The 26,902-nt window shown below is 42.0% G+C and overlaps 1 protein-coding gene across 9 annotated transcripts in view; it reads left to right on the top strand.

The window, feature by feature from the left end:
• The window catches only part of MAGI1 (membrane associated guanylate kinase, WW and PDZ domain containing 1), a 631,452-nt gene that overhangs the window by 581,046 nt on the left and 23,504 nt on the right, over positions 1 to 26,902 (top strand). For 7 of the 9 annotated variants that reach the window (XM_042929917.1, XM_042929912.1, XM_042929915.1 and 4 more), the window contains exons 13-16: positions 6,342 to 6,373; positions 16,482 to 16,698; positions 23,280 to 23,371; positions 24,827 to 25,019. In XM_042929917.1, the coding sequence (XP_042785851.1) occupies positions 6,342 to 6,373; positions 16,482 to 16,698; positions 23,280 to 23,371; positions 24,827 to 25,019 (534 nt within the window). Of the gene's footprint in view, positions 1 to 6,341; positions 6,374 to 16,481; positions 16,699 to 20,359; positions 20,444 to 23,279; positions 23,372 to 24,826; positions 25,020 to 26,902 lie in introns of all 9 variants that reach the window. The other 2 variants (XM_042929918.1, XM_042929919.1) reach the window with 1 other exon arrangement.

Raw genomic sequence — 26,902 nt, 5'->3', positions numbered from 1 at the left:
TCTTTCTGCTTGATCCTTCCTTCTCATTATCCTTTCTATTTGCAGATAAAGTATTTTATATACACTGTCCTTATTAGAGGCACAAACTTAGCAGAAGTCATCCTCACTCCAGGAGTTGCATCTAACACCATAGACATGTGCTTGGACAAGGTGACTTAACCTGGGGTTCAAAGAACCCAGTAGAATTGGCTTATCAAGGTTATCAAGGTTACAGTAGAATTGGCTTATCAAGCCAATAGATTGGCTTATCAAGGTCAAGATTTCAGAGACTACTGGAAATGATAAGCAAAATTATTTGCTTCTGTGCAGCTTTGCTTCAGAGAGGCTCTAACAGCTTTTTTATCCTATTTTCAGTCAAGGCCATGGCCCAGTAATTTGTAACACAGCCACTTGAGTAGAAATGGTAGTCCTTGAGCCAATAGAGAGCTAGAAGAAACTCCAGGTAATTTTTAACCTAGCGGTGCACTAAAGTGAATAAACACATATCATTGTCCAAACTCACTGAAAAACGCTTCTCTGTTTATACTTGTCGTTGTGTGTAAAATCTGGAAAACTTGGGAAAGACTCAAAGCAATATGAATAACTTACTAATTCTAGAATTCAGAAACAGTATTTTAATACATGTTCTTGTAGTCTTTGGATGTGTGATGTGTGTGTGATACGTGCATATACCTATTTTTACAATGAGTTTATATTCTGTGTACAGTTTTATCCTGCTTTTAACATCTTGTATCATTACTACTTTTCCACATCACTAAATGTTCTTCACTGGACCCATTTTTAATGGATTCATAATCTTGTTGATAAAACAATGTGTTTGCTCAGTCCCCTGTTCTTAAGAGTCATTTCCAATTTTTATCTTCTTTAAATAATACTGTGTTGAACATCCTTTTAGATACATGTAAATCTTTGTGAGCCTCTCTGATTATTTCCTTAATGCACACTCTTAATGATGAGTTTATTGGGGGTAAAGTCCGCTATAATTTTCAAGTTTGGCATTTAGGAATACATGTTGATGTCTTTTAATTTTTTTTAATGTTTTCTTTATTTTTGAGAGAGAGAGAGAGAGTAAGCAGGTGACGGGCAGAGAGAGAGGGAGACTAAAAATCCGAAGCAGGCTCCAGGTTCTGGGTTGTCAGCACAAAGCCCAACGCGGGGCTCAAACTCACAAACTGTGAGACCGTAACCTGAAGTTGGATGCTGAACCAACTAAGCCACCCAGGCACCCCAACTGATGTGTTTTAGAATAAAAAAGATAGTGGGGTCTGAGATGAAAATGTGCTCAGGAGTAGTATATTCTGTTTTTGGAATATAAGAGTAACCCAGACCAAATTCTCACAGTCGTCTTTTCCGTGGCTTTCAGTGGTCTCCATGAACTAACCACCTGATTGCCTCAATCAATCAGTCTCTCTCCCGCTCTCTTTCTCTCTCTCTTTTTCACTTTATGTAACAGTCCCCCTGCTCCTTGAACATTGCATTCGTTACCTGATTCAACACCAGTGCTGTTTTCAGTCACCCATTTTGCGATGCAAAACTTTAAAGAGTCCCCTGTGTTCTAGGACATGTTCTAGCACATTAGTATGTGCTAGAATGCAAAGGAGGAAACCAAAATGTTTCCATTAAAACGCTCACATCTAGAGACCAAGTACACACTGGATTGACTATCACAATAAAAATAATGTAAATTAATGGCATAGTACATTTTTATCACTTGTAGATCCCCTTTGCTTATGACAGTGACTTTCCAATTCACACTTTCAAAGCCTTTTGCGTGATTTTTTCTTTGTTCTTTCAGTCGGTGAGGTTGGTTCACATTGTCACTTCCTTTAGCCTGGAGGAAGTTAGGTCCAAGAAAGTCTGATTTCTTTGCCACAATTCAGGCTTGATCATCTCGGTGCCGAAAGGGCAGTGAATGACTAATGTTTGGCTTCCCGTGGAAGAGTAGCTGAGCTATCGACATCTTCCCTACGTCCATTTAGTCCACAGGATAAACACAAGTCTTAATCTCAACAGGGTGCCTAAAGAAACTGTGTACGTATATATTAATTTGGGGGAAAGTAAGCAGTTCTTGAAGGCTCTAGAGGTGAATGATGGCTCTTGAGATTGAAGAGTGCAGTAAAATGTTCTGAAATTTGGTATATTCATCTTACTTAAAAAGGCACTATAGGCTTTTGTTTATTGTGGTATTCATCTGTGTGTACGTGTGTGTTCATAAATAAGTAAAGCTTTGCTTGTAGAAGATCCTAAAATAGGTAATAAAACCGTGAGCCAAAGAACACACAGTTTTGGCATGTAACCTTCTAGTCTTTGTTTCCAAATGCATATGTATTCTGTTATGTTTTTACTTTTTGCTATCAATTTTTGCATACAACCATTATAAAATTTCACCAAGAATAACATTTGCCATTTAGTTGTATGCGAACGTGTTCAGTAGCGTGGCTTTATGGTCTTGGTATTTAAAAGGAAAGCGTTCTCTTCATGTTATTTGGTCAGATTCCAGTCACTAACAGAGAATTTGCCATTTGGTTTCTCCAAAAGGACATTTCCTTTTTCATAGGGAACTTTGGAAATTCAGGTCCCACTTTTCTCACTTGTATAAATCACACTTAGACTCACACTTTGAATGTACGCTTCCCCGTAAAAGTTTTCTGGGACCCCTTTGAAATAGCATTTGCCACCTTCCCGGCTCTACGAGCAGATGGTGCCATTGGTAGACTCTTCCTTCTGCCTCTTCTCAAAATCTCCCTTCTCTTCCCTGAAGGGAGCAAGTGAGCCCATTAAGACAGGTGCTGTTTCTTCCCATACCTCACATGTAGTAGGTGACACGATTGCCCCTGGGAACACAAAGTGCGATTTCTCCTGGGAAAACCACCGTGGCTGTGAAGCGTGGGATCATGCTGCTTTCTGTCGCCCATCCAGTGTGGGATGGCCTGCACTCAGCTCTCACTTGATAAGAACCACATCGTGTGCTTTCTAGGTCTTGGAAAATTCTGCCAAAGGGTGACCTTTTTTGAGTATTTTCTGATGAGGTCTCCCAGCTGTTTTCAAACCATCTGAGTAGTTTTGGCTAAAATATATTATAAATTGTAATCAGGAGCTTTGTTCCCGCATTCATATTCATTAGATTTTAAGATTTAATGACTATGTGGACTTAAAGCAAATCCATGATTTCTTTTTTAAAAAGCACTCAAGTGAGTCTCTCGATTTTTGACTTTCTGAATACTAATTTAAGGCCAACTTTGGCTCCTGTGAAAGGTGTAGCTTTTGAAAAACAAGGTAGCAAAGAGGAACAAATTCCTCTCTAAATTAATAGTTTTTCTTCTTTGTTGTAAAATACAACTTGTAGGGTCAGTTGAGCTGGGATACTTTGGGATGTTGCACGGAGGGCTTCCTCAGAGGAAACAGGACTATAACTATTACCCCAGTTTGCTTCAGACTAGTTGGTTTTGTACACTTAATGGAAGGGCCATTAATTAATTAATGTTCATGTTTAAATAAATATTTTATTGCCTCAGCAAAATTATGAATATGGTATTCTTGATGAAGGTTCTTGATGAAGAATTCTAGATGAAGGCTAGGTTGGCCTCACCTAGCCCCTCCGATCCCAGCCCCTCCTTGCCCGCCAGAAATACCCCAGTGATGAGTCTTGTGTGGACAGTTGTGGAATGTGGACACCGTGCCTTTGTTTGGGTATATTTGACACCGGCCTCCTCCTGTACCCGCCGTTCTGCAGCATGCTGCTTGCATTCAGCATTGTGTTTTGGAGCCCATCCATGCTACTCAGAGGAAAAGCTCACTGCTTTTAACCTCTGCAGACTGCCTTATAGGTGTGCTGTTCCACAGTTTCTTTAAAACCTCCGGTCCTTTCCAGGTTTCTTTTATGCCACCCCTGCTGCAGTGAGCATCCTTGTATACACCTGCACTTTGAGCATGTGTTTCTGTATGATAGGGAAGGAAAAGTACCCTTTATTTTATACACGAACTCTTCAGAGACCAGGAATTTAAGATGGTCGGTTTTATAAATGATTAGCAGAGTACGGATCAAAGCCACTTTCCCTGACTCCTCCTACCTCGTTGGAGATTCTTGACACATTTTTATAGAGAGTCACCGGGATCTTGTGTGAAGACAAGTCTGGTGAAAGCTAACTACAGTGAAATGTTGCATCTTGCAGTTAACGAAGAAGAAGGTCAGTCGGAATTAGGGAAAAAAATCTGAGTGCAAAGATGCAATATTATATACTTTTGAAGTGTGTGCAATGACCAACACTAATATAACTGAATAAAATTCCTTAAGGGAATCACATTAATGAACAAATAAAAGAACTTCATAATTTTTTAAAGAATAGTGACCCAACCAGATTACCCAGCACAGTTATTCTCATCTACAGGTAAATTAGTTCCCCTGCAATATTTTTTAGACTTTAACAGGTTAGGCAGATGACCTTTCCTAGGGGGAGGAAGATAACCATAAGCACGTCCTTCCTGAACAGTGTAAATTCTCAAAGGCCGGTGAAGGGGTTGACATTTGAGAGGCCTCCTCTACGCCAGGTGTGAGGCTTTAAAATGTTTTGTCTATGTAAGTATCATCATCCTGTGAAGTGAACCTTACTATCTCCATTTCGTAAACTGAGACGCTGAAGCATGGACAGCTCTAAAGCCAACTTCACGAAGGTCTGCCTGTGCGATCTCGCTGGACCTGAAAGAGTCCTCCTCTTTCCACCATCTCCCAGTCTCCTTAAATGTGGTCCTCAGACCGCCTGCATCGGAATCTCCTGGAAGATTTGTTTACACTGCAGATTCCCCGGCCCTTGGAGGTGGGGCCCAGGGTTCTGCATTTGTAAAAGTCTGTACGTTCTCCTTATGTACTTGGAAGTCTGAGAGCCACTCGGCCGGGCCGTGATGACCTCGTTTTGGTGATGACGTGATGAGCCTTGCCAGAAGTGTCCCCAATGCCTTTGGGGACAAGTAATCCATGAGAAGCCATGCCTCACTTGCAGTGGGCACATGAGCAGTGCTCCTCTGCTGGCTTCCTCCTACTCATCCACTTCTGTTGCCTCGTGTTACTTGTGCTGAACTTAGCACAGCTCATGGTTTGACAAGTCACTTCCCAAAGCATTGAAATCATCACACTACACGGGGACCATTTTCTAAAAAAGGTTGAAGTTTCCAGTGCAAAATCATCAGATCAGAAGTCTTTTGTGCCCAGTACAGATGGAATCTGCATTTTGCATTCTAACCCTTGCTCAAACCAAAAATAAAAAATAGATAAAAAATGAGAGGACAGCTTGCAGAAATGATTACCTTTGAAACACCGTTCTATGCTTTTATTTTTCATTCTAGCCCTCCTTTGCTTCACTCTCCTGTTGGCAGGTTTCCCATATGTCTGCCCCTAATCGCTGCTGACTTTTCTAGAAGTGTGCAGCAATCACCAGCCTCTTCCAGCTCTCACCCTTCCATGAAAGACGGGGTTCTGGAAGAGCCAGCTAGGATCAGTGAATACCTTTTTCTCTTCTGCCTTTTTTCTTTATCCATTATCATCTTCTCTCAGCTCCATGAAATTTTCTCATTCACTCCCCCAACAATCTGCTTTCCTCTTGAGGGTCTGGCCCCAGCTAGTGTCCTTTCCAACAAGCTAAATAGGAGTGTGCTTGGTTGACTGACATGCATGGAGAGGTGTGCCCATGGTCTGGAGGGGGTCCTACAGCAAGTTAAATTTGTGTTCTCTGCTGGCAAAAGAACATCCGTCTTTGTTTTGGTGTTCAGCTCATCCAAATAAAGAAGGCATTTCCTCTCCTGAAAGGCGGTGGGGGACGGGGGAGGGAGGGAGAAAAGGAAAGAAACGACCCAAAAAAAAAAAAAAAAAAAAAAAAGAAAGAAAAATTTAATTTTAACCATGTACTCCTCTGCAACTAAATATATACCCCTTCCTCTGTCCTGATTGGTCCGCTTCAATTGACAAGTGGATCGTGGGGAAAGGAAATATCCTGGACTTAATTGTAAGTTAAGTCTCTCTTAATCCAGAAGAGCATTTGAGATTCTGTCCAAGTGTTCAATTTCCCAGGCCGCTGAGGTCTGTGAATTTCTTTTCCCAGCCTCCAGGCTGCTGCAGTACAAGCCAGCATAGCTAATGCAGATAGATCTCCTGCCTCTCGCTCTCCTCCTCCCTCTGCTTTGATTCGATATGAACAGCCTGGTAACTCCGATGCTGGGGAGAAATCTGACATAACTCTGCAGATGGCTAGGTTGCCATGAAACACCTGGGGATTGTTCTTTAAGGAAAAGGTAACATTTATATGCTAATGATTTTTTCCCCTCTTCCCTCCTTGTTGCATTTTTTCCAGGGTTGCCAGTTCCCAAGAAGAGCCCAAAGTCGGTAAGGACTTGTCAGTTACTTGATTCTTGTTTGCCGGGGGGTGGGGGCTGGTGGTGGGAAGGGACGCCGTCTAGTTTGACTTCACGTAATGTGTTTTAGAGTAGATGGGGGAGACGGTAGCTCCGGCTCATTTGATTAAGTTCTGAGGGTCTGTTTGGTATAGAAGGTGTTTGGGTTTGTCTTTAACTGTCTAGTGATTTGTGGGCAGGCTGCAGGAGCCAGGTTAAAGAATGCATGTTTGGAATCTTCTCTATAAATGCATCACGACTCGCATTCAAATGGATGACTTTCGTAGGTGTTTTAACTTGATACAAATGCTATTGTTTCCTTTGGGAGGGGGGTGGGGGAGAGCTCCACCTGCTTTCTGGGTAAGGTTGCTCTTAACTGGTGTTTCCATCCGTTCACATGGGCAGATTCTCTCCTTGAGCTTTCTTTTGCATTGGCTGATGAATTATTTACAAAATTAAAAAGCCTGCAGGTTTGAAGAATTGCTTTGCCCTGTATATATATCCACGCTCACATGCAACCCTGTTCGCTGCCCCAGCATTGAGAATAAGACATTTCCTTGCTGTCGAAATGTCCTTTGTTGTTTTGCTAGCTTTAGCAGCATTATGCTGCAGGTATAGGATTCTTTAAAAAAAAAAAAAAAATCAATGTTTTGCTGTCCTTTCTAATCTGGTTTCCCTGAAGATGCATTACCTAGTTGACATGTTAGCTAATAGCTTAGAGGCTATGGTGTTGTGCTTGGTGGTGTCAGCTTCTGTTCCCAGGGCACTGACAACAAATTAAAATGCTACTTAAAAACTCAAAATCTGGACCTAGGATGCCTATGAAATTGATCCAGGAGAAGGAAGCTTCCCGATTCATTAACATTTGGGTAAAGAGGGGTACTTCCATGTGGCTTAGAGTATTCGGGGGAGGGAAGATTTACGGCTTTCTGCCATCCGGGAAAGGAGAGCCTTTAAAACTTTGCAGCGTACGGGGCTGCAGTGGAATTCTTTCCACCTGTCTCCAAGCCTGGCGGCGAGAGGCAGAAGTTTATTAAGGAGATGAGCAAAGAAGCTTCTTGCATTCTTAAGCTCCACTCCTAAGTTGTCCGAAGAGAAAAGCCTGCAATAATTGATGTGCTTCCAGTGGCACGGTGCTGTGGTGTCTACAACATGTGACTTCGGGCTGCCTCCCTTGCCAGTCTGTGTTAATGTTGAAGCTGAAAAGCGCTGGTAGGTGTGCACATCGGAACCACAGAGATGCCAATGCTCAGGAGCGCGCGTGCGCATGTGTGTGTGTGTGCACGTGCATGCACATGGCACATGTGTGTCCTGATCCCCAGGTCATAGTCAGAAACCTATTCAGCCTTCAGAAAAATAGAAGTAAATCCGAAAGATGTGTCTTATGAGCTTGAGTTAGCCATCCTTTTTTCTCCCCCACCCGCAAGCGTTTTCCGTGATGCACGGAATTAATTTGCACACCCCACATGGAATGGAGTCTTAACGAGGAGCATACTGGGGGGAGATATAGCAGGTCTGCCCAGGGAGCATGACATCAAGGAGTAAGGTGTTCTTTTTGGTTTTGCATCCCATTTAAACTTACTTTGCAAAAGGATGTTGTGGATTTCATTTGCATCGTTTCTTCCCCAAAGTGTTTTGGAATTCACTGCCGAACTCAAAGGATATCAAACAGGTATAGAGCCTGTTTTCACCAAGTCAGTTAAGAGAATTCCCTATGACAGTTTATTTTTGTAGAAGCCGTGTCATTAGCAAGCAGCAAGCCAATTACTCCGGCTGCATTCCTAGGAAAAAAGCGTTCTTAACTGCTTTGCCCACAGTCTGCTGGCTCTTAATTACCACAAGCTAAGAGCCTGGTGTGTTGCCGGGTTAGAAAAGAACAAGCCCCCGGCCTGGGGCTTGTCCTTACCTGATTTCTGTGCCAGGACAGGGATGATGGTTTTCACAGCATTGCTGGCACACTCTGGCAGCTGCTGTACAAAATTTGGGAACAATCAGCCAAGGTCTGCCATTGCCAGTAGAGCATTGCTAACATCTGTGATCCGTGGGAGCTCTGTACAGGTGGGTTGAGAGCTGTTTCCCTTCCCCAGTTAGAATTTTGATGATGTCCTGCCAGAGAGACAGATGATGATGGGATTTTTCTGGTGGGGTCGAAGGGAGTCCATGGGGAAGCTGGATGTCATGGTTCCAGAAAGCCAGGCACATAATAGCAGACAGGGTCAGTTGTGCAAGATAAGTAATGAATGCACGCGGATTGTGCCAGGTTATAACATGCTGAGATGTACCATTAGCTCTGTGAATATACGGTCTTAACCCGGGACCATGTTTTTTCTCTGTTCTAGAGTCTTCTGACATTGTTGGCTCGCTCATGTGACTGACAGCTTCCTTTTGCCCTCATACCTTTTTTTTTTTTTTAAAGTTTTCAATAATTAATTAGTTGGGTTTTTATTAGAACAAAAGGACTTTTTGATCTTGTTTTCCCTCCTGGGCAGTGTCTCTAGCTTACTCTTAATAAGCAGTTTCACCTACTAGATTTAGTTTAAATGTTAAGCTTATGGGTTCTGTACACTGGGAACAATGGCAGTGCCTTAATAAATTGTTATTCATTTAATACCTGGATGTTAATACCATAACATCAGGAATTTTTTTGCCACATGGCAGAGAAAAAAATAAGACATATTTGCTGTCAGGTTTTAGACCTCACTGGAGAACTGATTCTGAGACCCAATTTAATCATCCTGACTGGAAACCTACTTAACTGAGACTCTTGTTCTGAATCATGCTCAAGGATTTTGTAAGAATTTAAAACTCTAGGGGTGCCTCGCTGGCTCAGTCGGTACGTAGAGCTCATGACTCTTGATCTCGGCATCGTGAGTTCGAGCCCCACATTGGGTGTACAGATTACTAAAAAAATAAATAGGTAAACTTAAAAAAATTAATTTAAAACTCTAAATACCACATCAAACCCTGAATTTTAAGTCAGTATTCACTTTTGTTTTCTCACTAGTTCGTTTCCCAGCTGTGACTTCCCTTTCTCCCTTCCTTCATCTGTCCATCTGTCCGTGTAACCCATCCATGCATCTGTCCATGCGTTTATCTGTTATGCGCTCATCCCCCAACTATCCGTCCATCTATCCATTTATTTAGCAATTAGTATCAAAGATTCATTGTCACAAATCACCAAAAATTGTATGCATTTGTTACCTCAGCCTATGTTTATTGAGGTTCTTCTGTATGCCAGACCCAGTGCCAGCATACAACAGGATCTAAACCAGAAAACACTCCTGCCCTCAGGCAACTAGGGAGAGAGAAACAATAGTCACATAAACAGGCAGATCTGCATGAATCCTCCTCATGGTTCATAAAGGCAGAAACCTTCCCAAGTTAAAAAAAAAGCAGAAAGATAATCTAGAACCAAGTACACACATAATGAAAATCACTCAGCTCTTAATTACAACCTCCTAAGTTAAATAGTCCTTACAAAGCCCCAGCAAGGACCCAGGGCTGAGATGCTGTGATTGAGCTGTGGAATTTTTCTGAGTTCCCCAGCAGCCTGAGCAATACGGGAAGCCTTATTTACGTAGCTGTTATTGTCAGATCAAAGAAAGCATACCATATTCATAAAGAAGACAAAACTTCCCCAGTTACTAAAAAACTTCGCATCAAGTTTTCATACAGGGAACACAAAATGTCAGAGAGACCAAGGAAGTCTCTTCAACAAACTGCAGCAAAGGCAGCAAGCTGAAAGGAAGCAGTAGTGACAGGTTTCTGGTCCATTGTCCTCTGCTCCTTTCCCTTGGAAGAGACCCTAGAGATATTGCTGACGACCAGTTGTTAAGAGATGTGAGAGAGAGAGAGAGAGAGATCTCAGGTAATATACCCAGTGAGTGACCCCAGCCAGAATCACCCAGTTTTATGTATCCTGCCTGGTTTTCAAACTCTCCTGGTTGTCTTAACTCCCCAGAGCCACAAAGCAGTGAGTAGTAGAAGGAAGAAGGATTAGGGTTGCTCATGTAAGTCTCCTTGTCCCTCACCTTCTCTCAGCGATGCACTCCCTCGACCCCTCGGAGCCTAGAAGATAGACTTTGCTTTTGTATCTTTCAAACATTCCATGTGAACCAAAATTCATTTTCATATCCGATCAATACTTTCCTTTTCTTCTCCATTAACTCCTCTCATCTGCCTTTTTGGAAGAGATTATTTGACTTAGACTCGTAAATGATAAAAGAAAGAGACAAAGAGAAAGACCATCCTCTCTCTGCTTTGGCTTGTATTTGAGTCTCTGATTTTTGCACAACCTTTAACGACATTGGCCTAATATCTCATCAGCACTTGGAGTTTTTCCTGTTGTCCATGTAAATCACTGCAGTGGCCTTCAGTCTTGGCAGATAAGTGAACTGTAAATAATTTTGCTTTAAAATGGATCGATTTGTCATCTTTAAGCCACATGAATTCTTTTCATCATTTAAGCTCCTAAGTGCTGTCTGTATTCATTTACTCTTCTGAGCAAATATTTTCAGCTCACTTTATAAGCACCTTCGTTTTGAAATCATTTTGTGAAATACTGATGAGTTGATTTTTTTTTCCTATTCCCATTTATAAAAACCATTGCATCTTCCCGATTGCCCTGGCCTGTCAATAGTTAGGAAATCATCTGTTCTAGGGAGGTTGGTACAATTTTATTTTAAAAGGCCTTATGACACAAGTGTGTGTGGGTAGGGTGTGGCCAAGGACTTTTGTGGAGCTTTGAAAATTGAGCCCATTTCTTTCTTCCTAGTCAACTGATAGGAGATTTAAAGATAAAAATCTTCCTTCCCAAATAATCAGAGCAGTGACAAGAGCTGGCTTTGGAAATACCCATCCCAGTATGTGGTACATCTTTCCAACTAGTTGCTCAAGCTGGAGACCTGGGAGGTGAATATCCGTGGTTCCAAGATGTCCTCCCCTCCTTTTCCTCTTCCCTGCCCTCCATTCAGCAACGCCTATTGGATCTGGCACCAAAATGTCTTTGACTTCACTTTTTCCCCCTCCCCTTCATTACTGCTATTCTGTGGTGTAAACCACCTTGGATCTCTCACATAGAATACACGATAGCCTCTCCTCTCTGCTTTTACTCCTGTCCACACCAACCTAGTCACCCCCTCAGTAGCCAGACCAAACTCTCTATAAGTCATTTGGGTCCTGGCACATCCCTGCTTTAAATTCCTGATTAGATTTCTTCTCCTCTGAACTAAGAATGAAACCCAAACTCTTTAAAGCACCCCTCAGAGTCCTTGCAGTATCTGGTCTCCAAGCATATCTGAGGCCATCCCACTCCCTTGCTGTGTCCCACTACGTTCTCTCTCTTCTTCAGACAGCCCAAGCTCGTTTTTGCTTTGAAGACTTAGCACATACTGTTCCCATTAATGGGCTGTTTTTCCAGAAGTCTCTCCCTACCACCTACCCACAGGACATTGCAGTATGTTGGTATCAAACTGTTAGGTTTACGTGATTAATGTCCATCAACACACACACACACACACACACACACCCCTACCCCTAGATACGAGCATCAATGCTAAGAGTTTAGGTACTATCTCCCTTTACACATTTATGCCTGAGAATCTGGCTCACAGCAAGTGTCCTGTGTGTACTTATTGGATGAGTGAACTGTAATGCATGTCAGTATGCATTGTGGGCAGCTACGTACAAGGGCTTGGTCTGGACGTTCTGGCATTTGTGTGCTAGGTCATCACGTGGTGCTGGTATGCATTGAAGAACAGACTTGAAATGTCTCTTGAGCTACAGATAGATCTCTTGGGGCCAGTTTCTCACCTAGAAAAATGAGGAGAAAGACAGTCCCACCAGATGCAAATCTGATCCTGTGCTATAGCTAGTTCAGAAGTGAATTTGTTCTCATGCCCCAGGTCTTTGCTGAGAGGTAATTCCGGGTGGCTGTAGAGGTACAAGTTGACTTTAATTTGAGAGATACATAAACATGACTTTTCTCCTGGACGGTTCTGGGCTCTGATCAGATAAAAGGCAGCACGAAAGCTAATTAGCATGCCCACAGAAGGGAAGAAGGCATATTTTGAACTCTAGCACATACACCCAGAGCATATAGCTTCAAAAAACTTAGACTACCAAGATATTGAATACAGAATATATCTTCAAATCAAGTGGTTTGCATAATTGAACTTGAAAAGAAACATAAGGCGAGGTTAAATCTTATCAGAGGAAAATCTAAACAGCTTCCAGAATGTTGTGCATTAGCCCATTAGCGTGGGTTAGAATATGTCATCTAGTGATAGCTTTAAGTGGTGACATAGTTTTTTTTGAGCGTGTTCTCAGGATGATGCTTTATTTACTTTTGTTTGCCAAATTTAGGGACAGGGTTTAGGTGGCATTTAAAAGGGATGCAGAGATGCAGTTTCAGAGATAATTTTATTATTAAAAAAAATTTTTTTAACGTTTATTTATTTTTGAGACGGAGAGAGACAGAGCATGAACGGGGGAGGGTCAGAGAGAGAGGGAGACACAGAATCCGAAACAGACTCCAGGCTCTGAGCTGTCAGCACAGAGACCGACGCGGGGCTCGAACCCATGGACCACGAGATCATGACCTGAGCCGAAGTAGGATGCCCAACTGACTGAGCCACCCAGGCACCCCCAGAGACAGTTTTACAAACTCATTCCACATTCTGTTATTTTGTATTAAATTGGACCAGAGTCAGACATTTGTTGGGAGGTGAGAAAGGGTGTTAAAATGTGAAAAATGGCCCAAGCCATTTCTGGTAGACTTTGTTTGCACACCGTGGTAATGGCAAAGCCGTTCTTCAGTCAAACCTGAGATTTCCAGGTCCTCCGTGTCAGAGATTTGTTACATCCATCTGAGGGTCTCAGGAAGCCACAAGATGGCAGACACAACCTGTGCACATGCACTTGTGGGCATGTGTGTAAAAACACATGTGCGTTCTCTGCCGGAGAAAAGGCCAGCCCGTTAGCAGATTCTGTCAGTGGGGCAAGGTTGCCAGAAAGAAATTTTTCTCCAGTTCAGAAGGAGGGGGTGAGTGGCAGAGGTTACATTGGGGTTCCAGGGACTACAAAGTAACCCTGGGAAAGAAGACTGTGACCTTTCCCTCAGGTAACCCTGCAGGGCAGCTCACTTTAGGTCCCAGTGAGGCTTTGTGAAGCGTCGTCTTGACCCAAAGGATCCTGAAGATTCGGGGATCAGAGACTGACGTTAACTGTGAAATGAATTTAGTGTCAATAGACCAGTCCCACATTCTGGCATTTGCTACTATTTGAGGAACCCAGAGACGGTGGGCATTTGAACGAGGGGATGCGGTTCTTAGGGTGAACTCCAGAGGTCCTTAATCTGTGGAATTACTTCCTTTTATATTTAAAATACTCTTTTCCTCCTTTCCTGAGAACAAAAATAAAACACTACCAAAATATAAAAAGTCACAGCTGCATTAATTCTCCTTATCAAGGTTTACTTCCAGATGAAAATAGCTTTAAATTTTGTCTTGATTATAACAAGCATTATCTATACCTTATAAAAAGCAGATGGGGCCTCTGGGTGGCTCAGTCGGTTAAGCATCCAACTTCGGCTCGGGTCACATTCTTGTGGTCTGCGGGTTCAAGTCCCGCGTCAGGCTCTGTGCTGACAGCTCAGAGCCTGGAGCCTGCCTGATTCTCGTCTCCTTCTCCCTCTGCCCCTCCCCCGCTTGCGCTCTGGCTCTCTGTCTCTCTCAAAAATAAATAAATGTGAAAGGGTGTGTTGGCCGTTAACATTTTCTGACTTGAAGTCTTCAAGCACGTCTCCCCCAGGAGGCAAGAAGGCAGCCACTGAGGTTCTTGGAGGGCAGAAATCAGATAGCTGGCCCCAGGAGCCGGAGGTGCTGTCGGGAAGGACTGTTAGAAGCCGGAAAACCAGGTTTTATTCCACATCTCTGGAATGCGGATCCATGTAGGTCTGAGCCGAACACTTCATCCTCACAAGGGAACGGTGTCCATATGGGGGGACGGCGATAGTTGTCCCTGCCGAGATCTCAATGTGCTTTCCTGTCGCCTTCACCAGAGTATGTACGTTGTCCCCCGGAGTCTGAGTGAACTGAGCCTCTCAGGGTTTTATTTACCAAGACCTCTTTGCTAGTGTAGAACGTGGGCCTCAAATTTCTCCCGCAGGCACACCAGATATAATTTTAAGTGCTCTGTCTTGCCTTCATCAAATACATGCCCATCTCCTCACCTTTGAATCCTTGCCAAAATCCATATTGAGACCTGTAATCTGTAATAGTCAAGGGTAGATGAAGTTTCTGCCTTTCTGGGACTTTCTTCAGATACCGATATCGAAGCGAAGACTCAAAGGGGAGGGCGTAAAGGGACCTGAGACTGAGATGAAAGGGAACTTGAACATTTCCATGAAGATGGGGAATGAAAGGTGACAGATACCTGGGGAGAGAGGGAGGAAGGTTTTGATAGGGTTGATTGTAAGACCAAGGGGAAGATGGTGATGCTACATGGGACTTTAGGGAACTGAAATGCTCTGGGTCAAAAGATCTTAGGAAACCAATTAACTAGCACAAGCTATACAGGTCCCATAAGAGAGGACAGAGATACCCCTTCCTGTCCTCTGCCCCTTTACGGTGCTTTTAAGCAGATAAGTATAGGGACATAGCACCTATTAAGTGAGAGGCAGGATTCCAGAATTTGTATTTTGAATGGGGGAAACTGAACACCGGGGCTTACCACCATCTTTTATTCAAGGAAATAAGAACTGAAGTGATTTCATTTCCTGCCAGGTATTTTTCTTCCCACTAGGTTTTGCTCTCTATTCAATCACCATCCAAACAAAGAGCATTTCATAAAATGGGAAGGGTCTTTTGCTGAGCAGGTTTTAAAGCACAGAAACCTGCTTATTGTATTGAAATTTAATGAAACTCTTTCCTTTTGAATGCTGCTTGGACTTTGGACAGGCTGCAGATCTAACAAGGCTGACCTCCTGAGGTCAACCCATGTAGAAAGTCTGATCTTGGTTTTTTAAGCAACAGCAGTGTCAGGAGGTGAAGAGGTGAAAGGTGACTCCTACAAAATTGAGTAGCTAAGAATTATGGAAGCTCTTCATATGATAACTACTTATATGCTTATAAGTACCAGTGCACATATAATGCAAGGCATGATTTTTTAAAAGGTCTGATCTCTTCCTTACAGTGTTGAAGAACTAATGGCAAAAGGTAAAAGTGGGGCATTTTATTATTGAAAGATGCAAAATGGGAAGTCCCCAGGAACATTTTTAGCCCTGATTGTATTTACTCTGGCTGTTATAGCCTTACATTTAAATCCCTCATGGTATTTTGTGTCACAGATTTTGTCCAAAAATTGCTGATGTTGAAGTGATACATCTCGTATCTCTCCCCTGAATTTCAGAGTCATGGATCCAGTTGCTTATAGGACACGTCCAGATGGACGTCTCATAGCTCAAATTTACAAGCCCAGAACCGAACTCTTACTTCTAACTGCACAGACCCAAATAATCTTCCCCCTTATCGCCGCCATATCATTAAGAGGCTACTTGAGTCTTGCAGTTGGATCAGACCCTCAACTTTGAAGCCGTCCTTGATTCCCTTCTCTCACACCTTGCATACAACCTACTCGTCCCCATCTCTGCCACATTACCCTGGTCCAAGCCATCATCCTCCCTCACCTAGATAGTTACCACAATATCCTGAGGTCTCCCCACTTCACGGCTTGCCCTGGGACCTTCTAAAACAGCAGCCACAAAAATGAGGACGCTAAACTGATACATCTTGTAAAACATGCACCCAGGGTCTTAGCTGGGAACCTATGATGGAAATTGGATTTGTTTTCTGCTCCAGCCCAGAGAGCAATATGGTTTGTGATTATGTCTTCCCATCTGGCCCGCCCCTCTCTCTGTCTGCCAATCACCTGGGGATTTATCTGCATGCAGCACTAGCTGGAGAAAGATGGAAACCCAAATGTTGTTGACGTATTTACATATGTGTGCGCAGACATGCTGAACAAAAACAAGCTGATGGAAACACCCACTCAGAGAGCCAATAACAATTCTCTTCTTGCTTCTCTCACTCGCTTGCTTTCAGCAACCACTGGAAAGAAAAGACAGCCAGAATAGTTCTCAGCACAGTGTTTCCAGCCACCGGAGCCTGCACACGGCCTCCCCAAGCCACAGCACACAGGTGCTCCCCGAGTACCCACCTGCAGAGGCCCCAACTCCAGATCAAACCGACAGCTCTGGGCAGAAAAAACCAGATCCTTTTAAAATCTGGGCCCAGTCCAGGAGCATGTATGAAAACCGACGTGAGTAGCACCCTGGCCCCTGTCTTCCCGAGCCCCCTCCCCAAGGCTTCAATCGTCTCCTGAGGCTTCTTGAAAATAGATTTTCAGTGTGTACACAGAGTAGAGGTAAATCAAGGTGAGAGGCGAAAGCTTCTCGGAGTAGTGATAGAATCTGCTGGGTGTTCATGGAGGATCCATTATGTGTGTAGTTTGGGGAGGGCTTGATATGGATGGTGGTCAAATAAAGGGCTTGGATAAAAATGGATTTATTTTTCCCTTCACTTAGAAGAAGTGGCAGGTGAGAGCTGCTGCCTCCTTAACTCTTGCCCATGTAGAGACCGTGGCCTTGTTCTTAAGAAACAGCTCTGATGTACCATAGAACGTAAATACGATTGGTTTGGATTGCAGGAGTAATGAGAAGAAATTAAATGCTCTCTTAGCGGTCTCCTAGTTTTTAAGAATACTGGTAATTTTTTTTTTTTTTTTACCATTACCAGCCTTTTTAAACATTCCCCTTAAAAAAGGAAGGGGAAAAAAACCCACAGTGAGTGGTTTGTGCTTTAATTATTTATACTGTGGTCAAGCGTGTTCCTTTGGCTTCACCTTTTCGATAAATGTGAACTGGTGACGGCATCCATCGTCACTTTTTGGCTCTTAATGCCCTTAATAGTGCCTTTGTGTTTTATTTCTTTTCATTATGAAATGATTCCAAACACTGTTCACGAAACATAATAATCATTGATCCTGCCATTATCAGTGAAAGCCCCTAAGGCGCCCTAATCTTAGAGGATACAGACTGACCCCCTGTTTTGGAAGTTGCTCTTAGTGACATTTTCTCGTGAGGATGACTGGTCAGGATGCAGCAGCCCGGAAGGAGTCAACAGGAGCGTTTTCCCATCGGGCTGTGGGGTGGGCGCGAATGTTTAATGAGAGAGGAGGCATAGTCTGGGGAAGGGTCTGATTAAAATTGGAGGAGAGGAGAGACTCATTCTGTCCATCCTCTTTGTGACTGACACCCCCCCCCCCAACCCCCTCCAGCCCCAGACAAGTTTTGTTGATAGCCACACCTGTGGTTGCTTCTCGGGCAAAGCCCCCAAGGCTCCAGCCTCTTGCCCACCCACTCACACTTGGCTCTGAAGCCTTTCCTCTGCTGGCTGGAGTGATTCCTCTGTGACCCAAACAAAACAGGGCGGGGGAGGCCAGCATCCCCATCTGAGAAGGATAGTTGGCCACACTCCTGGGTGAAATTCAGCAGTTAGGGGACACAAGGCAAGTCTGGAGTCTTGACGATTACCAAATTTTGGAAGTCCTTCAGGGTCACTCTAGTCTTTCCTTCGTCAAGGGAGAAATAGCATTGCGTTCTTACAATAGTGTGGGATACGAAATAAGCCGTTTTGGCTAAGGGTTCCGCATGCTGACAAAAGCCAGATAATCTGAGAAGGAATTTATTTAGTCCCTGGTCTAGAAAGACCCCCTAGAGTATCCAGATCCTGAGGCCAGGCCAGAGGAAATGAAGTTCCATTTGGAACATCCCTTGTAAGCATTAGTTGGTACGTATGAACCCGGGGTCTGTCCTCGCTCTGTCTTCTCACTCGTTGTAGTGATTTCATCGAACAAATGTTTTCCAAAGAGGAATAGTTTCACATTCTCTTCACACTTCCCTCTAACCATGTGGCTCCTCCAATCAATGGCCCACCTTCGGCTGATGTTGAGATATTGCTTTATTGACCACGCACCTGCTTTCCTCCATACAGTACACATTTATGACTGAATTTCTCATGGACGAATCTTTTGGTGATGAAAGAAGTCGTGTTCTGCAGTGCTGCTGGGGCATGGCAGATTGACAGACGACTAATGTACCCATTTAATAGGAGACACCAGATCAAATTCCGTGTTCACCTTGGGGGAAGCAACGTTTCTTAAGAATTTAGTGTCTCATCAAATTTCCCAGAAAGTTTTTACCAGGAAAAAAAAAAAAAAAGTAAAATATGTACTCTTACCACACAGCCAGCTAGCTTACTTAAGCATCGAAATTATTCAGGCGGCTGTCAGACCGAAATATTTGGAATGGTGCCAGTTTTGTCTCTGCTTTCTATAACATCTAAGGACTAGGATCTAGCAGTATAAATGAGAATCAATTTCTTTTTGGGTGATTGGAGGCTCCATAATTGAGTGATCGTAACAACTTAATTGATGTTAAGATACACATGGATTTCTTCCTCACCACTCAATGAGAGTAATGATGAGACTCCCCACCCCCCATGATAATTATTCAGTGTCTGTCACAGATTTTCTTCTTTTCACAGTACCTGCAAATGAACCTACATCAATCTTGTCTTTTAATCAGTGTTTTGCTTTATCCCAGATCCATTTCTCCCATTACCGTAGATTGTTTTTTATCTTGTCTTTCAGAGGAAAAAAAAAAAATACAGCATGTAGCCTTGTTAGATGTGATTCCCTGCCCCTCCCCCCAAAACATATTAAAATGAACAAAATTCTCCAAGAAAAACGGGGAACTTGAAGTCAGGAATAACACTTTCATTGGACCCATGTTATCCTTTTTATTTGGAAGATAAATTTTTCTTCTGTTTCATTTTATTCTGAAGGACAGGGTGAAGATTTACACAGTCTCTGATCAGATTCCTTCACGTGGTCTAAATGCTGTACAAAGCAGTGTATTCCTGATAGGGCCATCTGTCAAAACACCAGTGTCAAAAATGAATCAATCTGAGTTGCGGATGTGTTAATAAATCCCTTTGAAGGGCTTAAATGTTTAATTAAAAACAAAGTCAAGTATGGAAGTCCTTTAAAATGGCCTGCTTTGTATTTTCTCTAGTAACATGTCAATTGCTCACATGGTTTTAAAAAATGATACTGATACAATGTTACTAGCGAATGTTCAGGAAGACAAGCTAGTATCTGGTGTGTAGGAAAGGAAGTCTAAAGCTTGCAAGTCTCTGTTCATAAAATAGTTTGGAAAGAAAAAAGTCAGAGCTGTTGTACCAATGTTGTAAACCTGTCCTATTCAGTAGAAACATGCTCGCAGGTTGGAATTGGTCACAGGGATCCTTTACTGTAGTGAGTTTAAGGAGCTTGGTTGTACTTCCAGATTTTAAGAGCTGTTATGACAGCTCTTATTTGTGTTTTGTTCCGATCTTGGCCAGATCTGATGATTTTTGACTGTAAATAAAAGGCTACTCTGGTTGAACTGCCTAGAATTCATCTGAACAGGTATTACTACAAGAATGAATTCCATTGGGAATCTGATACTTTTCAAAATAAATGCTGTGGCATGGCAGTAACAAAAGTAAATTAATTTTTTTTTCAAAAGGAAATCAGGGTTTAGACAAACCTGAAGTTCATGACACGATTAAAACAAAGTCATACGAGAATGTGTACTTTAAGGTATAATTAAATGTGAACAGTCGGGGATGGTAATGCTATTTCTGTGAAATTCTCCATGGAACGACTGTAAATACCAGCTTTTGACAAGAAAAGCACCATGAAAAAAAAGAAGAAAAAACCCACAGAATCAAATTCTAGTCTTTTAAAATCCATAGCAGCCATGACCTTTACTGTGAAAGCTTAACTGCACGTTCCTTATCAATCACAACTAAATTAAAATGAACTAAGAGAAAGCACATACATTAAGCTTTGCAAAATTGTGAAATTAATATTCCAGCTATGTCACCTTCGCCTGCATCGGGATTGAGCAAGGGTGAAAGAGAAAGAGAGATCAGTTCCACGAGTTTTGGAGAATGTCAGAGTAAGGATCCACTGAAAACTTCTATTTCTCCATTATTATTCATACTGTTTGATGTTGCCATTGGTCTCGGGGGCTGGGGGAAAACTCAGAGAAGGGAGGGAAGAAAGAGAACTGCCATGAATAGAAGTGTTATGGCACTCTTGTTGACCAAGCACAGACCAAAGACAAGATGAAATAAAAAGTGATGGGCACATTTTATCCAAGTCTGGAAATGTGTGTCTGTAGTAATGGAGACACCAGGAGGTTTCTCTGCAAACCTAGTGACTCCATTCTTTGTAATTATCAAAGGAAGTCTTTTGACTGCTTTATTGAGTTGTCGCTGGCATCACCAAAGGAGGTAACTGCTGACATTGTCCCCCGTGCAAGGGCTTAAAAAGGAGAAAAACCGGACAAAGTTTTCTTAGTTCTTTTTTGATTCAGCCTTACTCAAGAAAAAAAAAAAAAAAAAAGGGAGGGGTGATATCAATATCAGAAAGATAATTCCTCCCTGCTGCCTCCTAAAAACTTAATTCTTCTAAAATCTGCCTGAAATAAAGAGGAGAGCAAACCATTTTGGGGCAGGGATTAGAAACCTCAATGCCCCTGGGCAGAAGTGGCAGCCGAGAACACAAAAGAGAAATTCTGTAATTCTGTAACACAGTTCATGACTGATTTATCACCAAAGTCAGCTATTTGGTTACGTGGAGTGTGGTTGATGGGAGAGTGTAATGGTCAAAATGACAAAGTCAAAGTGCCAGAAGACTTTCTCTGTAACATGTCTGTGTTGATGTATCGTGTTGGTGTCTGTGTTTTCGTAGCTCATCACTGGCATCTTCAATGTCTTTGGTGTCTTTGGGCATCTTCCTTTTCAACAGGAAGCTCTTGCAACAAATTTGCCATTTTACCACTGATTCTCAGAGAGACACAAATGCTTTTTTTCCTATGGACTAAACTGTATGATAAGCCTAAGTCTTTTGGCCACAACCACCCATACCATAGTAACAAACCTAAATGAGTCAATGAAGGCAGAAACTTGCTACATTTGGTGCTAGTGGAGGAGGGGCAAGTGTTCTTGTGTTCAGTGATGCTGAGAAAAATGGGCGTAGGCTGAAGTCTCTGCAGAGATCCTTCCCTTGTTGACAAAGGGCTCAGCCGACTTAAGGCAGACTCTGCCAGCAACCCTGTGCTGGCTGCAAAGCACCCATGGTCTATTTTGGAAATAATCCTCCTGCTTGAGTGAACCCAAGACGGAGACCCAACCTGATTTAATTTGTTGTTTCAATGAGGCTATTAGAACAAATACCCTTTCGGCAGCTACTCGAACAGAAAGAAAATACTGTTACCTTAGCGTGCTCAAGAAAATATCATTCTCAAATTGTGTTTATGGGAGTCCTATGATGTAGCTTAACTGCATATTCCATGGAGGCTTGTAGCTTAGCCTCCACAATTACAATAAAAAAGCATTGGGCATAAAGCACCAACGAAAGCCCATCGTATTAAGAGAGCTCAGGCAAAAATATCGGATTCAAACTTCTCTGACTGGTACTTACCTGTCCATTTAGTTTCTTCTCTCTCGGCGTATTCATTGACTGTACGTTCGAAGCGATTGGGTGAGTCACTAAAAAGGGACATCTCTTGCCAACTTGAATTCTCCCCTCCCCACTGTACAAAACTGAAGATGAGAATTAAACCCTCAGGCCTATGCACTCCTTCAACCCAAAACCCTACTTCTTAAACAAGCCAGAAAGTATGTAGAACAGTATTTGAAAGTTTCCTTTAGGATTCACTGCCACCAAACCATTTTTTTCTTTAAATAAAAGATATGTCATTTAAAGATCACAAAATACACTTGTATACATTAAAATACTAACAAAGAATTAAATAGAAATAATTTTTTATTACGTTCGTTAAGTAACACAGTGGTGTATAGAACACTTTCACATACAGTGGGTATTGTCTTACAGAAGTTATTTTTCTTTTAATAAAGGAGATTTTCTATTTTAAAGCTTGGACCATTAATGAGTTTTAAGAGTAAAATATCAAGTTATTGGATAATAAGTTAATACTTATAATTTTAAAATATTATAGGCAAATTCTGGAGTAAAGCAGTCATTCTAGTGGAGAAAACATGAAAATTGATACGGAACACTTTTGTAGTCATCATTCATGTTGAGAATATCAAAGGCCAGCTACTTTTGGGTAGTACTACTGAAATCATAGCAAACTTTGCAAAACTGGACATATTAGGACGTTCAAGAGTAACTTTTGGCAAAAATGACCTAACAAATCAGATGATTGGATTGCAGATCTTGATAAAGGGAGAAAGAAGTGATTTTTTTTTTTTTAAGTGAAAACTCTTTGACTCAAGCTGCTTTCTTTCATCCTCTACTTGATACGACATCAGATGACTTACTAGGACTTCTAAATTCTCAGAGCGAGCTTCGGTTTCAATGGTCACTGACTTGGCATGAGCTCTCGTCTCAGACACGGGCACCCACTTTGTGGTCCCACACATACTGATTTTAATTTACTTAATTTTTCTGACAACAATACCAAGGGCAGTGGTCAACACTGACTTCTGGCTTAGTCCAGGATAATGGCTTGGGCTTGATTAGGAATTATCAAACAGTGATTAGTCCTTTGAAAAAACGTAGGGCCCAGTGACCTGTCCCCCTACTGATTTCTGCCCAGTGTCCTCCATTATTTCATCCATCCGGATTATTTTGCTTCCTACTCTTGTGTCGGAAAGCTGTCATCTGCTCAAGCACCATCAGGATTGGTCCTCTATGTTCACCTTTAGAGCAGGATTCCTTTTATCATAGAAATAACCTCCCTCTTCTTTCTTTCTTCTCTCCAGTTCCAGATTACCAGGAACAGGACATCTTTCTCTGGAGAAAAGAGACTGGATTTGGATTTAGGATTCTGGGTGGAAATGAACCAGGAGAACCTGTGAGTCTCTTGTCTACCTCTTCCCCCCAGTGCTGTCTTCTAAGATACCAGAGCCAACCGGCAGCCGTGGCAGATCACCAAGATTTGAGCCCAGCTGCGTGCAGCACAGATCTGCCTTATCTCTGACAGTATGGCTCATCCACTGGATTCAAAGAGACTAGTTCCCTACTTAAAAGTTTGTATTTGTGATGATAACAAGTGGCAGCAGCAGCATCTGGAGCTCCCCATGAAGGAAAGTGAAAACAAAAAGCAAAATAATAGGCATCAACTAATAAAAACTAATAAAAATAACCCTGAACAAAGGTCAGGAGACATTTAACCTTCTTGATCCTCAGGTCCCTCGTCTTTAAAATAAATTTAGTATCCTATCACAGGACTATTTTGAAAGGAGAAAAGAGAACTAAAGATAAATATTGTTAACTTCTTCATGATAATAATTAATAATAATAATAATAATAATAATAATAGCTGTCACTTATTGAGTACATACTATGTGCCAGGGCCTGTGCTAATGGCTTTTAATATACATTCTCTCATTTCTCCATCAAACTCATGAATTTATCCCCATTTTTCAAATTATCAAATAAAGACAAAGAAGGGTTAATTCAGTTGCCCAAGATCATAGCATTAGTAAGTGGAGGGACTGGAATGGGTCTGACTTCAGGGTCCATATTCTTAATCAGTCTTTTGTCAAAATTCTTTGTAAACTTTAAGTACTAGGTAAAGGTAGTCACAAGCATTATTGTCTACAGAAGGCAAGGAAACACAAATATTTTAGCTAAGGTTTAATGAATGGTAAATACAACCAGACCCCAAATATAAAGGCTTCTCTGCATGTGGGTGCTAAAAAAGTACAGCGATGGGACATCAAACCAGGCTTTGCTGGATTCATTTCTTCATTGGACAGTATTTACTGAGCATTCCCTATTGCTAGGCATAGTGCTGGACCTTTAAAGAAAAGTAGTATTACTATTATAATTTCCAGAGTTTCTAGAAGGAGGGTTCTTAGGTAAACAGAAAAGGAGAAAAGATTTTGGAAATGACAGGGTAAAGTGATTTATTTCTGCAAAGAGGACAAAGAGTGAGTCATCACCAGACCACAGGTAAATGGAAGGAACCAAACAAGAAATAGTTACTCTTGGGACACCTGGATGGCTGAGTCAGAAGAGCATGCGACTCTTGACTCTTGTGAGTTGGACCCCCATGTTGGGTATGGAGATTACTAAAAATAAGTATATAAATAAACTTTAAAAAGAAGTAAGTTACTTTTCCACCGTTTAAGAATTGTTATAGCACCTTCACAATGCCTGGTACCCACTGGGTGCTCAATAAACGGTTATGGCAAGGATGCAGCCCTGAATGAACACATTGAATTGTTCTCAACAATGTGAAGGCCATCAGTATAATAGTAAATCAAAAGGTTAATGTTTCACCCGTCATCCACTTATTCAACAGATTTATATTGGTCACATCGTACCACTGGGTGCTGCTGATACAGACGGCCGCCTGAGGTCTGGGGATGAATTAATCTGTGTGGATGGGACACCGGTCATTGGAAAATCACACCAGCTTGTGGTCCAGCTTATGCAACAAGCTGCCAAGCAAGGCCACGTCAATCTCACTGTGCGGCGCAAAGTGGTGTTTACAGGTATGTTTTTCATTCATCCCTTTAGACAGCGCATTGTCACTTGATGCACAGAAAAGGCTTCCTTCCTGTGTCTGCCTCCTCGAGCATCTATTTTAGCAAATCTTTGCAAATGTGATTAAGCTCAGAATTTCCAGATGGTCTGCTTCTCTCAAACCCAGCAGAACTTCTGTCACTCAAAAGTACTTTAATGTGCCATTCGTGCATGTTCAGCAAAAGCTTCTAGAAGAAGACTAGTCAGATATACACTACCTCTGCTCATCCCCCTTGCCGACCAGAAGTTAGTCACCTTCGTCATTTAATGTTAATTCTCAACAAAAGAGGTCATTCTAAAAGTCAGGAGAGTTGTAGCCTCAAATTGAAAGAACAAAAATTAGTTCTGTGCTGCCAGATAAGCTCATAAAAAGTGAATGATCCTTTACTCTGTTGTTGCCTGTATATGTAATCAGGCAAGATCTGTTTTCTCCATCAGAAAGGTGTAGAGGTGGCCAGTGCTAGGCCATCTTTGACCCCTTCCTCCTGCCTGCAGGCTTTCAGGTACTGTACGTGAGTTGTCCAAACATACAAACCCTTTCTGGCCCAGCTCAAATAAAACCTTCTCTGTGAAACCCTCAGTAATTCCCTCCTTCTTCCAACTGCCTTCCGATTTTGGCATTCCTTCCTTGCCATTCTTGTGAATCATGGTTTACCTCTGTATCAGAATCTGCCATTTTGAGACAGCTCATTGTCTGTCTCCTTCCATTCACTCACCAGCCTCTTGACAGCACACTTGGTGGTAGTTCCCCTGGGTGTGTCTACAGCCCCCCCCTTGAAATAGTGAAGACGGAATGCAGAAAAAAGCAGATTAGGCCTTCTATCACTTGAATTACTGAAGACGTAGGACATGAAATCCTATCATTTCTTCATAGCTTTAATATGAATGAAACAAATACTTGCCAAATAAAATTAACTGGCACCTTGTTAAAAATTTTTTGTATAGCTCATTTAAATGGCATGTCATTAATTATAGAATTAAGATATCAGATTCCAGTGTGAGAGTCCTACCTTGGTGAAACCAGGGAAAACAGTGTTAATCAGTCACGGATTATGCTCCAAGAGCTCATCTGTGGCCTCGGAGAATTTCTTAAAATGGTATTCCATGCAGCCAGAGGCTGTCAGTTAAAAATGGCTTTGGAGATGGCGATGAAAACTTTCTGACTTCACTGACCCAAATAAAAGTAATAGAAGCAATGTGATTTTTGTTTGTTTCAGATTTGTTTTTAAATATTAAATATTTGGGCTTTTTAGCTTTGGGTCAAAGCCATGTTAAATCTCTTAAGAGACATGAGACTGAGTACAATAAGCCAGTCACAAACATCGTATGAATTCACTTATATTCAAATTCACAGGGTAGTCAAATTCATAGAGACAGAAAGTCGCAGGGTCATTGCCAGGGGTTGGTGGAGGGAAAAATGGCTAATTAGCGTTTAATGGGTACAGAGTTTTAATTGTGGCAAATGAAAAGTTTCTGTAGCCGGATAGTGGTGACGGTTGCACAACATTGTGACTGTACTTAATGCTTCGTGCCCCTGAGCTTTATACTTAAAACTGGTTAAGATGATAAATTTTACGTTACGGATATTTTCCCACAATAAAAAGAAATCTATGAAGGGAGAAGCTTCGAAAATAAATGCCTTACCCAAAACTCCAACACACATTTTGTTGGGAGCATCAAACCTAAGTGGCTCCTACCTATCACTGTGACTTATTTAGGTGTGCTTTACCCTGTCACCCGATAAAGCAGTAAAACTGGAATCCTAACGGAGGCTAATGTACCCAGGAGTGTGATCAGAGTAGACAATGACAGTTGGAAACCAGGGAGAGAGACTAAGTATACCTCTGACAGG

The sequence above is a fragment of the Panthera leo genome, chromosome A2 (assembly GCF_018350215.1).
Source record: "Panthera leo isolate Ple1 chromosome A2, P.leo_Ple1_pat1.1, whole genome shotgun sequence".
Lineage (NCBI taxonomy): Eukaryota > Metazoa > Chordata > Mammalia > Carnivora > Felidae > Panthera > Panthera leo.
Note: the sequence above shows the minus strand (reverse complement) of the source record. Positions and strands in the feature narration are given on the sequence as shown.